The sequence below is a fragment of the Triplophysa dalaica genome, chromosome 4 (assembly GCF_015846415.1).
Source record: "Triplophysa dalaica isolate WHDGS20190420 chromosome 4, ASM1584641v1, whole genome shotgun sequence".
Taxonomy (NCBI): Eukaryota; Metazoa; Chordata; class Actinopteri; order Cypriniformes; family Nemacheilidae; genus Triplophysa; species Triplophysa dalaica.
Window position 1 is genome coordinate 21,229,198 of NC_079545.1, and position 15,095 is coordinate 21,244,292.

At 37.4% G+C, this 15,095-nt stretch overlaps 1 protein-coding gene across 5 annotated transcripts in view; it reads right to left on the reverse strand.

Moving 5' to 3' along the window:
* LOC130419054 (disabled homolog 2-interacting protein-like) overlaps positions 1 to 15,095 on the reverse strand; it is a 119,415-nt gene that overhangs the window by 47,000 nt on the left and 57,320 nt on the right. For all 5 annotated transcript variants that reach the window (XM_056745447.1, XM_056745451.1, XM_056745452.1 and 2 more), the window contains 2 exons: positions 9,426 to 9,541; positions 5,860 to 5,978 (listed from right to left, as the gene is read on the reverse strand). In XM_056745447.1, coding sequence (XP_056601425.1) covers positions 5,860 to 5,978; positions 9,426 to 9,541 — 235 coding nt within the window. The remainder of the gene's footprint in view (positions 1 to 5,859; positions 5,979 to 9,425; positions 9,542 to 15,095) is intronic.

Below are 15,095 nucleotides of genomic sequence, written 5' to 3' on the forward strand. Positions count from 1 at the left end.
GCCACCATTGACTACCATAGTAGGAAGAATGACAATGGAAGTGAAAAGTGCCCCAGTACTGTTTCCTTTCCAACATTCTTCAAAATATCTTATTTTGTGTTCAACATAAGAAATATTTTGTTCCTACTATGGTAATAAATGGTTGTCAAGAACTGTATGGTTACAATAGTTCTTCCAAATATCTTTCTCTGTGTTCATCACAGCAAATACATTTATAAAGATTTGGAACAACTTGAGGGTGCGCAAATGAAGACAGAATTAAAATTTTTGGGTAAACTGTTCCTTTAAGTGAAATAAATTGTGTTTGAAAGCATGACACCAATATATTCACACTAGATAACTTGTGTATACTTATACACCTCATCATTTTTCAAGAAGTTCTGAAATTTAGCACATACGTGTAATGTTAGTCTCTTTCTTATGCTTGCATCTCTATCAGTGTTTGTGTATGTGCTTGTATAAATGGTTTCAATTTCTAGACATGAACTCAACAAAACTAGACATGCACAGAAGTAAGGATGCCATGTCTTTGTTAGTCAGATGGCTGCCTTTCATCTCAAATCAATACAAACAGATGGCTGTGACAGAAAACACATCGTATAATCAACCAAAACAAATTTGCCCTATACTTATTAAAATTGGTATTTTCAGAACAAATCTTTGCTGTGTCAACATCCGTCTCCTAACTTGAGCAGAAAAATCAAAGTGCAAGCAGTGCATAGCAGATCTGACCTGCTCTTACACCAATGCTTATCTTACAATGTGGACAATAAAATACATATAGCATATATTAAATAATACTATAACACACTACAAATCATACTTAATCATAAACCATACTTTAAAATACTACATGGGCCCCTTACGATAAGCACTACACTGCCATTCAGTCAACACACAGTTTATTAAACGCAAGACACAGTTTCAGGCAAGATGTGTGTTCACAATCTTTCACATTTAGAAAGAAAGAAAGATATGAAAGATGACCCTTTCCCAAAATGTGACCTCTAAATTTAACTCATCCAGTGAGTGGTGAACACACCCGGAGCAGTTGCTTTTGCTGCAGCACCCGGGGAGCACATGGGAGTAAGCTACACCTCTGTGGTTACCCACCGGCACTGAGAATCTAGTGCTTCTGCTTTTGTCTCGAGTTTGACTCCTTAACCACTAGGCCACGACTGCCCTGTATATTTACAGTATAGACATAGAAGATGTTTACAAGGCACGTAAACTCTTGACCCAAAGAGTCAGCAGTAAATGAGCGAGCACAGATTTTGTTTTCAAAACCGAGCCAGCAGCCATATTTGAGGGCCTTATTAAATGACTCATGATAAAAATATAAACCGCATTTGACAGTTTTATTAAAAGTTGTTGTAGCACAATCTTTAAACCTCAGGAATTAGTAGCGCTTGCTTTTATCAAATGAAATTTACTGAGCAATAAAGCAATGCTGATATTTTTTCCCGATATGACAGTTTCCTTGACAACATCACCCTTTTTCCTCTCTCCCTGGAGAGAAACGAAATAACTATAAAAGAAAAGAGGTAAAATGTTCAAATGGTTTTTAATTTAGATTTGACTCTGAAAAGTCTGAGCAGCAGAGCATACTAATAAAACACTTTGTCAGTCTACAAACTTCATTAAAGTCTGCTTGCATCTGTGAGAGAAGTGTATAAATACGTGAGTGTGTTTAAAGGAAAATAGTTTTGCTCTTATGTTGTGCACTTTTTGTCTTTTGTGAGCAACTTGTCAGAAGAAAAAAAATTCTTCTAGTTCTCAGTGATAATCTCCTTCACTAGCCTGGTTTTAGCTTGTGGCTGGCATCATGTTTCCGAAGTCTCAATGTGCCATCTGTGCCAAGACAACAGACAAACAGCACACACTAAACTATGCATTAATGGATATCCGTTAACCATTAAGAAAAATATCAAAAGAAAGGGACATAGTGAGCTGAAACAGATTGTGCGTCCAAATGGTAGACTGAAGAAGAATGAGATCGATTGATATAGAAATGAAGCATACCGAAATGGAAAAGCACAGAAAAACCGCAATAAGAAAATACACAAATGTCCACATTCAGCACACCCACAGAAAACAACAACAAATACTGCACAAACACTAGTGAACAGACATAGATACACAAATACAGGTCACATATTTGCCTGAGAAAAACATTGTCTGTCTCAGAAAAAACATTCTCTATTTGGACCTCTTGACTCTCAAATAGAATCTGCAATTAGACTGTCTGGTAACATAACTCAGGGTCATTTTCAAGTGCAAAAAAGATGGAGGAAGAGACATACAAATGCTCAAGTGAACATCATTAGAAGCTCCACTCACATAAGCCTGGGAGTCTGACACAAATTTGCTACAAAAATCCATTTTACCCCACAGAAGCTCAGAGTATTCATGCCCCACCAGTTCAAATACAAGCAGACAAAGTCTGCTCCGGCCAAGCCATCCTGTAGGCACAGACAATTACTACACTTAATCCAATCAAATGAGATGCTTTTAGGATTAGCAACATCCGTACATATAATCTCATTTGGGTAAAGAATGGATGAGCAGCTCAGGCCGTGGGGTCTACGTTAGCAGCTGATGCTAATACTGCTGATATAAGGAGCAGATAGGTAGGACGCAAGGTTCATAGCTAATATGGCTAATGCTAAATTGAGTGACATGCAGCCATCTAATGCGCAGATTACCAAGGAAATACCAAATAAATACAAACTCATAAAATCTTAAACTGTCTGAGGGACAGTTTGTTTGTTTTGAAGAATGGGACTTTACTGAGCTAAATTTAGACTTTCAGATGACAGAAATGGGTTTGTTAACCACCCTCTGTGAAATTTAGTGAAACCTGGGCTGATGTCAACCTGGTAAGGGCAGGTTTTACATGATAAAACAGCTTTAACTTGTTGACCAGTTTAGATCTCAGTCCGGATTTATTTGATCGCACATCAAGCACCTATCAAAACTATAGCTATGAAATTTTCTTTGCCAGGGGTAAAACGTATATTCTGTTGGAAATAGTGGAAATTCTGTCACCATTTACACACCGTCTTGTCATTTCAAACCTCTTTAACTTTCTTCTATAGGAAGGAAAAGAAAGAGACCAGCAGTTCCATTGACTTCTGTTATGTGACTTCTACTCAACTTTATATTTCCTTGAAGCCTCATGAAACACAGCAGTTCTATCGAATAATGGAATGCATAGTCGATATAAAAACTGGATGAGTAACAACTTTATATTACTGAACTCAGACAAAACAGAAGTGTTACTTATTGGTCAGAAAACCGCCGTACGAATCAACCAAGAATGCTGCTTAACTATTGACGGATGCTCCATAAAAACCTTGTCGTCAGCTAAGAATCTTGGTGTTCTATTCGATAGTAATCTGTCATTTGAGAGCAATGTCGCCAACACCTGTAAAATTGTGTTTTTCCATTTTAAGAATATATCTAAAGTACGTCATATGCTGTCACTGTCAGATGCAGAGAATTTAATTCATGCATTCATGACATCAAGACTAGATTACTGTAATGCACTGTAAGGTCGTGGCCCTGGAGGCTTATTACAAAAACTCCAACTGGTCCAAAACGCAGCAGATTAAGTTCTTACACATACAAAAAGTATTAGCATATTAGCCCAGTTCTGTCAACCTTGCACTGGTTGACTATAAAGCATTGCATTAATTTTAAGATCTTGCTTACTACATATAAAGCCCTACATGGTTCCGCAGTTCTATTATATTACTGTCCTTAACGTGCATTACGCTCTCAGGCATCCTGTCAGTTGGTAATACCTGGAATTTCAAAGTCAAGTGCAGATGGTAGATCGTTTTCCTATCTAGTGCCTAAACTTCCCTGCACTGTCTGGGAGCCAGACACACTGTCAGTTTAAATCTGGACAAAAGACGCATCTTTTTAATCTTGGATACGCTACACTTCCATAATATACATCAGTGGTTCTCAACTCTGGCCCGCGAGATCCATTTTCCTGCAGAGTTTAGCCCCAACTCTGATAAAACACCTGTTGAGGCTTATCAGTGACTTCAGGAACAGACACGTTCAACTTAATGTAGGGCTGCACAGATTGTTTGGCATATCGCATTAAAGTACCGCGAGAGCAATTCAAATACGTACTGAACAATCTGCACTTGAATTGCTCTCGCGGTACTTAAATGTCATAAGCTGATGGATTTGCGCAATGCCGCATTAAGTTGAACGCGTCTATTGCTAAAGACGCTGATTAGCTTGTTCAGGTGTTCGGGCTAAACTCTGCAAGAAAATGGATCTCGCGGGATCTCAATTTACCTTATAAGTAAGTTTATTTATTTTTTATTTAGCCTTGTTGTGCAAGCACTGTCGAGCTTGTGCAGAGGCAGCAGCTTTTTTGACTATTTGCATGGCCGGGGGGGGCTGCTTTAGAATTCAAATTTTAAAGTTTTCCATAATAAATATTGCATATAGGAATTTATAGTCCGTTGAATTTTTGACCTGTGTTTCTCTCTCCTTTATCTTAAATGTGTGCTTTCACTGTGCGTGCATGCGTGTCTGTCTGTGTGTGTGCCCGTGCGTGCTTGTCTGTGTGTCTGTCCGTATGTGTGTGTCTATGTCAATGTGTGTAAGTATGTGTGCATATTGTGTGTGGAGCGTTTGTATGTGGGTATGTCTGTCTTTTGTGTTTTCACTATTTTCTTGTTTATACAGGTATATAACTTCAGTTGATATGCTTATAGTCAATATGTCTCATGTACAGCTGCTTTGTAACAATGAAAATTGTAAAAAGCGCTACATAAATAAAGTTGAGTGTGTACACAAAACCAATAGAAGTCAATGTTGCTGTTCGGTCACCAACATTCTTCAAGAATACCTTCTTTTGTGTTCTGCAGAAGAAAGAAAGCCATACAGGTTTGAAATGACAATATAGGGAGTGAATGATGACAGAATTTTCATTTTTGTGTGAACTATCCCTTTCAAAAGTATGGTTTAAAAAGAAGATAACCCAGTGTTAACAGCGGTGTAAAAAGCCCTTGAGTGTATGAAACTTATGGCAAAATAAAGTACAAAACAAGCAGAAATTAGCATAGAAATGAGCAAAAGCTGAAGAGCAGGGCACAGCTGCAGTCTGTTTAAAGTGTGGGATATTTATGGGATAAGGAAAAGAGAAGGATGCATGAAGGAGCATCTCAGAGAAAGAGGCAGATGACAGATTGGACTGCAAAGCTTTGTCGGTTTTCACTGACAAGAGAGGCATGTCAAAAGTGACCTCAATAACCAGTCTGCCAAAGACACACACACCCACACATTCCGACGGCACGCGCATATGCTGCACACTCTTCACACATCATTATTCACTGTGGAGGAAACGATCCAGTTTGGACACAAGGAAATGCAAAACCATACATTTACATATGGAATTATATAAAATAGAGTACATATAATGTAAATGCATGAGGGCACACTAAAATTCAACTGCACTACTCAGTTGGTGATACTTGATATCAGTAAAGTTTTAAAGTAGGCCAGAAACAATTATCAGTGTTTTACAGACTCCAATAACTATTTGGGGCGTGATGCTTAGTGCTGAAGGAATTAATTTGAGTTTGAATACTTTCTCTTCCTGCTTTTTTGGTGATGCTGAGTTAAATTGATCATTCCAACCTGTACAACATAGCAACAATGATTCAACCAATGGGATGAGGTTGGGGCAGAGCTATCTGTTTGTTCAACCAAAGGCAAATTCTGTGTTCATGAAACCTGACCTTTTTTACAATTACTCTTGGTGATGTCAACGATACAGCGGCACTTTAACTAGCTAAAAACATTGGAGAACTAAATAAATCATTTGTTTACCTGTCGTTGTCCACAGGTCTGAAGCCTGGCAGAATGTGTCTGAAACTGCTGTTCCTATCCAGTTTAGGTTGACTCTTCGTCCTCTTTATTGAGCCTTTTAACCTTCGACTCAAAAATCCCTAATGAGAGAATGACAGAGAAAAATAAAGAGATAGTGAGTGAGAGAATAATCACACGCAATAAAAAATCTTCTTGTCTCTTGTGTCATATCGATCTTTCACCATCATTTCGAACATTCACTCAGTAATTCTCTGTAATTTTATACACGCTCTTTCCTTGAGAGCACCTGTCACTTTTTTGCGGCTCAAGGCTCAACTTCCTTTAGGCAGAAGTTACCATGGAGACAGCAGGTTGGCATCAAGGGCGTGGTGAAAGGGAAGCAATAAGTGAGAAAAGAAAGACAGACAGAAGAAAATAGGAGAGTTCAAGGATATGGTATGTTTGATCTTCATTCTTATTGAAAACTACAATAGGACTGTATGGTGCTTGCTTGCCTATGCAAAACTCTTAGGGTGTCATAATGCGACGGAGTAGTTGTTGGTATTTTGCTATGAGGTTGCTAAGGTGTTCTAAGCGGTTTGTAGCGTGCAACTATTTAGCTTTTTGGTGCAGATGACTATTTAAACACAGCTAAGCGATTCTGTAGTTGTTCTGAAGGATTGATATACCTGTAGGTGCTCACTCACTTTCTATAAATCAGATGAGCCTGCAATGATTTTTAATACTTGGCAAACTTAGAGTTATAATGAATCCACTAACAAGAATAGAAAAAAATGCAACAAGAAAGACCGCAAATCGATACAGAGACAGAGGAAGCGATGAAGGATATTAGAAATCAACCAGTGGCACAAGTTTATGACAAGAAAGTGTTAGTAAACAAACAAAAAGTAGACCGTCCCCCCTACCAATTAACACAGCTGCATATTCTACATAATTAAAGCTCCCTGCAGATTACTATTCACAATATATGCAAATGAGCACTTACAGACATCTCTTAATCACAGAGCAATCAGTCAGAATATTTCAGCGCACCATTCGCTCGTACTGACGTAAAGGAAACAGAGGAGGACTGCAGGAGACAATGATAAGACACCTGAATAATGAACAAGAGCACCTTATCTAAACATAACAAACAAAGATATGGAGTTGCGGGGAAAAGCAGGGGACAGAAGGTAAATTGTTCAGTCATGATGTGTGATGTCATGCTACTGTAGGTTAATAAGTGACTATCAGGACTGTCAAAAAAGGTCATGGATGTTGACATCTCATGTCCTTGAATTTGGGCTGGTATCACAAGTGGTCAGATACAAAATGTATTGTACCAAAAATTCGTATCCAAACTTTTTAGAAATAGAGTTCACATTGGTCTTTAAAGCACATTGAAAACATGTATATTATTGTATTATATTGTATATATTATTGTACAGTACATGTATATAATTCTACAAAAATAGGACTATAGACCATTTAGCAAAACATAAACAACACTGTTATTTTATTTTCACATATGTAATTGATTCTTTAAAAAGTTTGCTTAACATTTTAATTCATTTCAAAATGTTCTGTTGATCGTTTTTTGTTATAAAATGTGTGTAATGTAAAAAAACTGGTTCTGCGGGACCAAGGCTGTTTACATGTTACAAAACAGTCTGCATAATCAATGTTGTTTGAGGGTCTGAGGGTGTTCTAAGGCCCTTCAGAAGTTTTGACATGGCCTGACATTTGTGCTTTTTTAAGTAAAAACACAAAAATGTCTAAAGGAAATGTTGTCAGTGTTATCAAGTTGAAAACTGCTAAGTTTTTTTATTATTTAAGATTTAATTTTTTAATAATAAAATATTTAATTTTACTAAAGCAGTGATAATCTAAACAAAGACTAAAACAAACATAAATATTTTTGAGGAAAAAAGATATTTGTTGCACTAACTATTTTGTACAAATGGATAGTAGTAGTAATATTATATTTTTAACCTGATTAATATTCCCCCCCTATAAAGTTTTTATCAAAAGTTGATTAGCAAGGAAACAACAGTGTCAGTGCAACAGTGTCAGAACACCGTTCTTGTGGAGTAAAGAAAAACGCAAAGAATCTATAACAAAACATTTTTAGTCCAGTCAAGCGGCACATTTGTCAAAATAATGTGTCAACAAATGTGAAAAGATTTGAGATGAAGAAGTAGAGATGGTGTTTTAACGCCTATTTATAATTGACGGTCCAGAGACCCAACAAATGGCCATGGACAGACATCATGTGTAGACAAACTAGTGAAAATTTACATAGGCAGTATAAATTATAAACGTCTACAGCGGGGAACACTGAAACAAACATGTAATTATATGAATAATTCCCTCACAGAAAAAGCAAGGTCAATCAATATATCTGTGTGTGACTAATGCATGGTGAATAAGAGCCTGAATATGAGAAGAAACTAATCTCGAAACAGATCATGATATTAATAGAGAAAACAGAGGAATAGAAAATCTTTTGATTTGAGATACAGTACTATTTTTTGCCAGTGGGGGGTGCAGGGGGATTATCATCACTTCACTAATGGCTCATGTGTGGATTAACCTAACAATGTAACTATGTTGTATCTTTCATTGATTTACCAAACACACTCTTGAGAAATCTCAAGGCTTTCGTTCTTTGCCTTAAACCTGTTCAAACATAGGCTACATTCTTTAAACAACTGATTAAATTCCAATGTGCTCTGACTGTGGACATCACTGTTAAAGGTAGGTTTTCCATTTTTTTATACTGTTTGAATATACATATTTATTCTAAGTAAAGTCTCCCGCTAGACGACTAATTGTGTCTGATTCTGAAGCTCAGAGGTCAAGCTGTACTTGAATGGCCAAAGAAATCTAATTTAAATCTAATTACATCTGTATTCAGCCAAATGACAAGCAGCCGGTGCATACGAAAGCCCACGCAGACTGCAGACGCCTCTTGTGTGAAACTGAACGTTATACAGAGGAATTAAAACTACTTAATACCACCTGCTGATGATTGCTAATGATTTACTTCCTGTAAACTACACATAATGCGAGCATCAATTTGAAACGATTGCTAACAGATTGCCTTCGAATCATGATACTTTTTCATCTCCAGCTAATAGATCTCGCTCACATAAACACATAATTACTGTACAACTTCATACCAATTACAGTGAGCATTCACGCGTTGGCAATCCTCCCTTGATGCCCATCAATAAAAATAACCTTTTTACCAAGCTTGGTTTGTGCAATATCCTGGTACAGATTTATATAGTCAGTCTGAAGATCTTTTTAATGTAGGCCTCAATTCATCTTGGGTTAAATGTGTCTTTGTATTTTTATATTTCAATTAACTTTATAGCCTTCAGTAGGAAATTAGTATTTGAGAAGTATTTAAAACCAAGAGGTTATTGGCACTGCTGCATTTTCAACATGCGACATCTTAAGAACTAGGAACGTATTAAGACAAAATACAACACATGTGATTATGCAGTACACATCTGGAATCCAGACTATGTTTAATCCGAACCACACACTTTTACATGTGACAAACACATTTGAATACTCACCGTGACCCTGAAGGGTGTGGCAGCAGCGGCAACAGAAGGCTCCATTGTGGGTGGGGCTTTCTCAGGGGCGGAGCCTGGCATGCTACGTCTCCGCCCTGTTCTCTCAGGTGGAGAATCTGCAAACAACATATCGTTTTTAATTTACTTAAGAACGTCTAAACAACATTGTCCTATATGAAATTTGACTATACTGTATATTTTTAGAGCTCTAACAATATTTTTTTTACTGTATTACACTGGATATCATGTAACATTGTCATTAATATTAAACACACGCAAGGTTAGGTTCACTACTTCATGTAGGTAAATTATAATGCAAATTACAAGTTAACCTGAGAATCTGAAATTAAAAATTCAAAGCATCACTAACATTCAATCGTAGAATATCAATTCATCAGCAAAACCAATCCCAGCACACCCTCCAAGCGTTCACAGAAAGTATTTGGCAAACGTGAGAAATGCAAGACTCGCACAGCATGTAATCAGATTCACAGACACCACGGGAACAATCATCATGCCAACACCCTCCTTTCACTGAGTGATCTTCCACTGTCACCATCTGAGAGCTGTCTGTCAAAAGCATCCTAATAACCCATTCATAAAACCATCAACCTTCTATTCCACAGTGCCATCAGTATGCGGAGCTCCTAAATCCTGTTACCGTTCCTCATTGGCCTTCGGGGGAAAACCTGGTGTTCAGACGCTGGGGAAAATGAAACCAGACTGACTGCTTCATTCAATAAGCGTCTGAGGATAGAAACACAGATCTGGAAACAGATTGCGTTAAGTGGTTAGGTCTGATCTCACGATCACGCGCTGATCCCCACAACAAAACATTGCAAGAACAAAGTCTTCAGTCAGAACTCATTTTCCCCCACACACACAGTGGGAAGAACAGGAGTTTTTAAAGCACAGTTTCACTCAATTTCCCACATGTAAGCCATCTGTTGTTTTGCTTCGACTTCCAGAATGTTGACGGTGAAGTTGTTCAATAAAGTTAAAACAACTTTAAGATTTTAAAGTGTAAGAATAACTAAGCATATGTGTAGTGTGACTGTTATGACTGGCCACCATTTCTTTTGATTAGATTTTTTTGTGGCACAAACTCTAGTCTCTAAAAAGAGGAATGAATTAGTAAACAGATGTTGTTTATCATGTCACGCTGCAGGACATCCAATGTGTTAAGGATATTTGTTTTACTGCTATTGCACAAGAATTCCCCTTTAGGCACCAATAACATATGTATGCAAGTACATGTGTACATTTACATTTATGCATTCGCTAGACACTTTAATCAAACATTAAGGAAAACATTTTTATTAATATCTTAATGTATCTATAAACTACCGGAGTACAGATCAATACCTCTCAGGAAACACATCAACTGAGTAAATAAAGTGAAATGACAAAGCCCTCACTTAAATCCTTTCATCAGCAGATTATTAAACTTCACTCAAGTCAACCGGCTTCCCATCAGGCCATCTGAACATCTGCAAAGTTTTCGTTTGTCTTGTCATGTTATCAGCCTTTCACATTGCTGTTTGATGAGTTTATGTCACTCCTGAGGTTCGATTTGTTAAAATTCAACAGACACTGAACTGGAATAGTCACAATACAACTAGAAATGCTGATTAAATGAAAATTTGGAATTGCCTCTTCCTGCTGTTTGTGCTTATTACAGAATATAAACTCTGTATCTAAAATGTAATATCACTTATTGTATACTATATTCAAACTGTAATTGTTTTGATGCTAAGACATTGATCAAGATCCCTTTCTCTACTGTTTGCTCTTAAACTTTTTGTTGTAAATAAGAAGAAAATAAGAAAGAGCATAATGTAATCTCTGCAGAACGCTGTAAGGTGCCGTATGTTCACAAAGATGCTGAGAACATCCACCCACACAAACACCTGTATATCTGTCTCACTCTCCCTGAGATGTTACTAGTGTTTCCATTAGACCCGGCAGTCCTCTGCGACACCATGATTGACAGATACCCTCCCAGTGGTCATAAAAGACAATCACCCACCTCGACTGTTCCTATAGCAACCACATCTCAATACCTTCTGAGAGTTTGGTGAGTCTTAGAATACTTTTACAGAAACAAGGTCAACCGTCACCACGCACGCACACACCCACCCACACAACCAACAATCCCAGCAAAACCCACCCACCGACCCACACACACCCACCCACGCACCCACACACACAAACACACACACAGAGGGTCAGAAAACACACTTCCTGAGCTGTGGGCTGGGACATTATGCTTCCACGTTTTCCTGTAGAGGACATTCCTGAGTGGGAATGAGATTACAGAATGAGGCTCATGATCGAAAACAAATACGCATTTTACAAATCCAACTCAAAACTTAACAATAAAGTAGGTAAATAACACAATCACAGAGTCTAATGTGCTATCACATGTGCTAAACACTTTGTTTGAGGTATGCATTTTAGCATATGGGTTTCTTAAGTTTTATATCATTTAAGGAATCCATAGCAGATCACAGGTTGGTGAAAACCTTTTTGTTTGCTTCCTTAAATGTCTAATCTTTTTGAAACAACCAAGTCAGGATTGCCAGATCGGCATAAAAACCCACCCCGATGGTCTATCAAAACTAACTCAATGACCTCATCCAAAATACGAAAACCCCAAATACAGTGTATGCCACACTAATACCTAAATTAAATACTTTACAATCATTATTATAAATAATTTATTACACATAATTTCTTCTTGTACACCACTGAATATTAGTAATGAAACACAATTTGTTTTCATAAATAACTTTATGATATCTTAAAAATGACAGCGATGAGAAAAAACTATTAATTTAACCCGCAGAATAAAAAAGTATCAACCCGCAAAAAATGCGGCACAATTTCATAGGAAAACTGCAGACCTGGCAACCCTGAAGAACCAGAGCGTGTTATGGGACTCGATACTGACACCTGTAGGCATGGATGTGGCATCACACAAAATTACCAGATGCTACTTTAGAGACACATTTTTTTTTATGTTTTAGCAGTGTACTTGCAGGTGTGTTCCCATTTATTCTGTCAGCAAGTCTGATAATATTTGGTTTATGAGTAGGCTGCTGGTGATACAGTATGACCGCAAAAGTCCCCATCAGCCTTGTGTAAAATGAAACAACATTTAGACCAGTAAAAGGAGATCATGTCAAAAGCACTATTATTGTTTCTCAGGGATTACAAGGTTTTTTTCAAATCAAAAAAGTTTACAGGTACCTTTAAAGTACAGCATTAAAGTAAAATATATATGAGTCATTATCACCACAGGAACTGTTTGCATATGCAAAATGTGTGCTTTCTTCAATGGTTCCCTTTTCTAATAAAATACCCTGAACTTGATCCACGAGTACACATATACACAAACAAATACAAACACTAACCAGAGAGACTAACCTGTCAATGTATTGAAAAGGCAAATATTTGAGACAGTACGACAGCACAACACAAGCACACAAACAGCTGTCAGGAGGTCTGTTTACCAACCCAGGCTCCTAAAATCTTCTCCTTGCCGGGGCTGCAAATATTTTTGATTGTATTTCGTCTGGCTAGTTTGGCTTTGTATGGCAACAAAAATACCAGTAGGGTGGGACTTTCAATTTATCAGTAGCTGACTGGATTATAAAAAGTAATATGCCAAATTCTATTAAGCAAGTTATTTAGTCACTCTTACATTCACAATTGGTGTGGTAAATGGTAGAATTGCACAACAATTGGCTAAACTGTTGCATGGCCTTGCACACACCAGCACATATGGAAGGTCGCTTTGGTATATACAAATGCATGGTCAAATCCTTCAAGTTAAGACCATGAGCATGCATTAAGAAAGTACACGGAGTGAATTTTGATTTAACTCCGTTGGCATATTGAGTTAACAGTTGTAGTGCATAAAGTAAAAGTAAATGAGTCAGGGATGAAGCAAGATGCTCAGTTATGATTTGTATCTGCTCTCCACTACATTCATTCTGTTTAAAAGAGTTTTGAGGTGGTATTCAGTCTGTAGTCCACTCATGCTGTTTAAACAAAATAAATATTAGTTTTGTGCTCCTTCACAATACCATAGTTTACACTATTGCAGTAAGATTTCAGTTCCCTCACATTAGGGCATACTTATATTCATGTTTGTGCACCTCATCTATTTTGTGTCATTTTGTATTGTTCATTTTAACGCTTCAAGTAATAGGCTACTTAATACACTTCAGCAATATTGTTAACACTTAAAAACCTTCCAATAAATCTTTGCTGACTCTCAGACTGTGTGTGTGTGAAGTGTGTGTGCGTGTGAAGTGTGTCCGGGGAAGCATAACAAAGGAAGTTGGTGTTTCTACACATCGGGGTAGAAGAAAATTCAGACATTCCAGAACACACAACACATAAATCCCTAAAATATCAAGTAATTGCCTCAAAGCAAATGACCAAAAATACTGACCACGGTCTCTTTGAATTTTCTGCTTTAGTTTTTTCCATGTCTGTTAAATCACTGTTATTTCTGCTGTCCTTTCACCTTCCTTGTTCTCCTCTTCCTGTCTTGTACATCTTTCACATCTTCCTCACTCTCTCTTTCCTTTTGTGTCGCTCTCTCTTCCTTTTGTATCCTCTCACATTTTCTGTTTTGAGTTTTCAGGCTAACCTTGGTCTGTTGTTGCTGTGGTTGGATTATGATTGATTATGTTTATAAGTAACATTACCAAACCCCTTTTAAAGTGATTGTTCACCCAAAATGAAAATGTTTCATAATTTACCCTGCTGGTCAAACCCGTATGACTTTCTTTCTTCCGCAGAACACAAAAGAAGATATTTAGAAGAAAGTTGGTAACCAAACAGCACCTACTCCCATTTGCTTCTACTGTATGGACACAAAACCAATCCAAGTGAATGGATGCCAGTTAACAACAAAATATCTTCTTTTGTGATCTGCGGAAGAAAGAATGTCATACAGGTTTGAAATGACAAGAGGTTGAGTAAATGATGACAGATTTTGGGGATGAAGATTTGGGGGATGAAGTATCACTTTACCAGCCAGTACACACGAAAGCAATCTGTGCACCATATGAAAATCATATGGATTAGATCAGATGGACACAAAGACATTTTTATTTCTGACAATTGAGAGTACTTGTGATTGAGTACTTCCCCACCACATACAACTGCATTTAAACTATTCTCAGCAAATGATAAATTGTACAACATTAACACTTTTAGTGGTAGGTCATTTTGGGGTACACGTCCACAAAACATATTCACAATGCTAATCCTGTTGTAAAGACCAGAATTTACAACTTTGTTCCCCAGCAAGCCTCCCTGAGTTAACCAGCTACAACAAAAAACCATTCTGCATGACCATTACTTGGTCGACACCACCATAAACCTTAGCTTGAACCATTAAAAAATTAGTGCTTGTCTAGACTTGCCTTTTCAGCAAAAAAGCAGCATTGCATTGGGATAATTGTTTCGTTTTTTAACGTATAAGCTTGGTAGATAGAGGGTAAATATGAACAAAAAAGTTGTTTAACCAAACAAATGTGAAGAAATGTAAAATGTTGCAAGTAGGATTAGAATTAATGTTGCCCACATGGGCACTCAGGGCTCCAACAAAGCACCACAAAGCAAACCGGTCTAAAAACAGCTTTGCAGCCA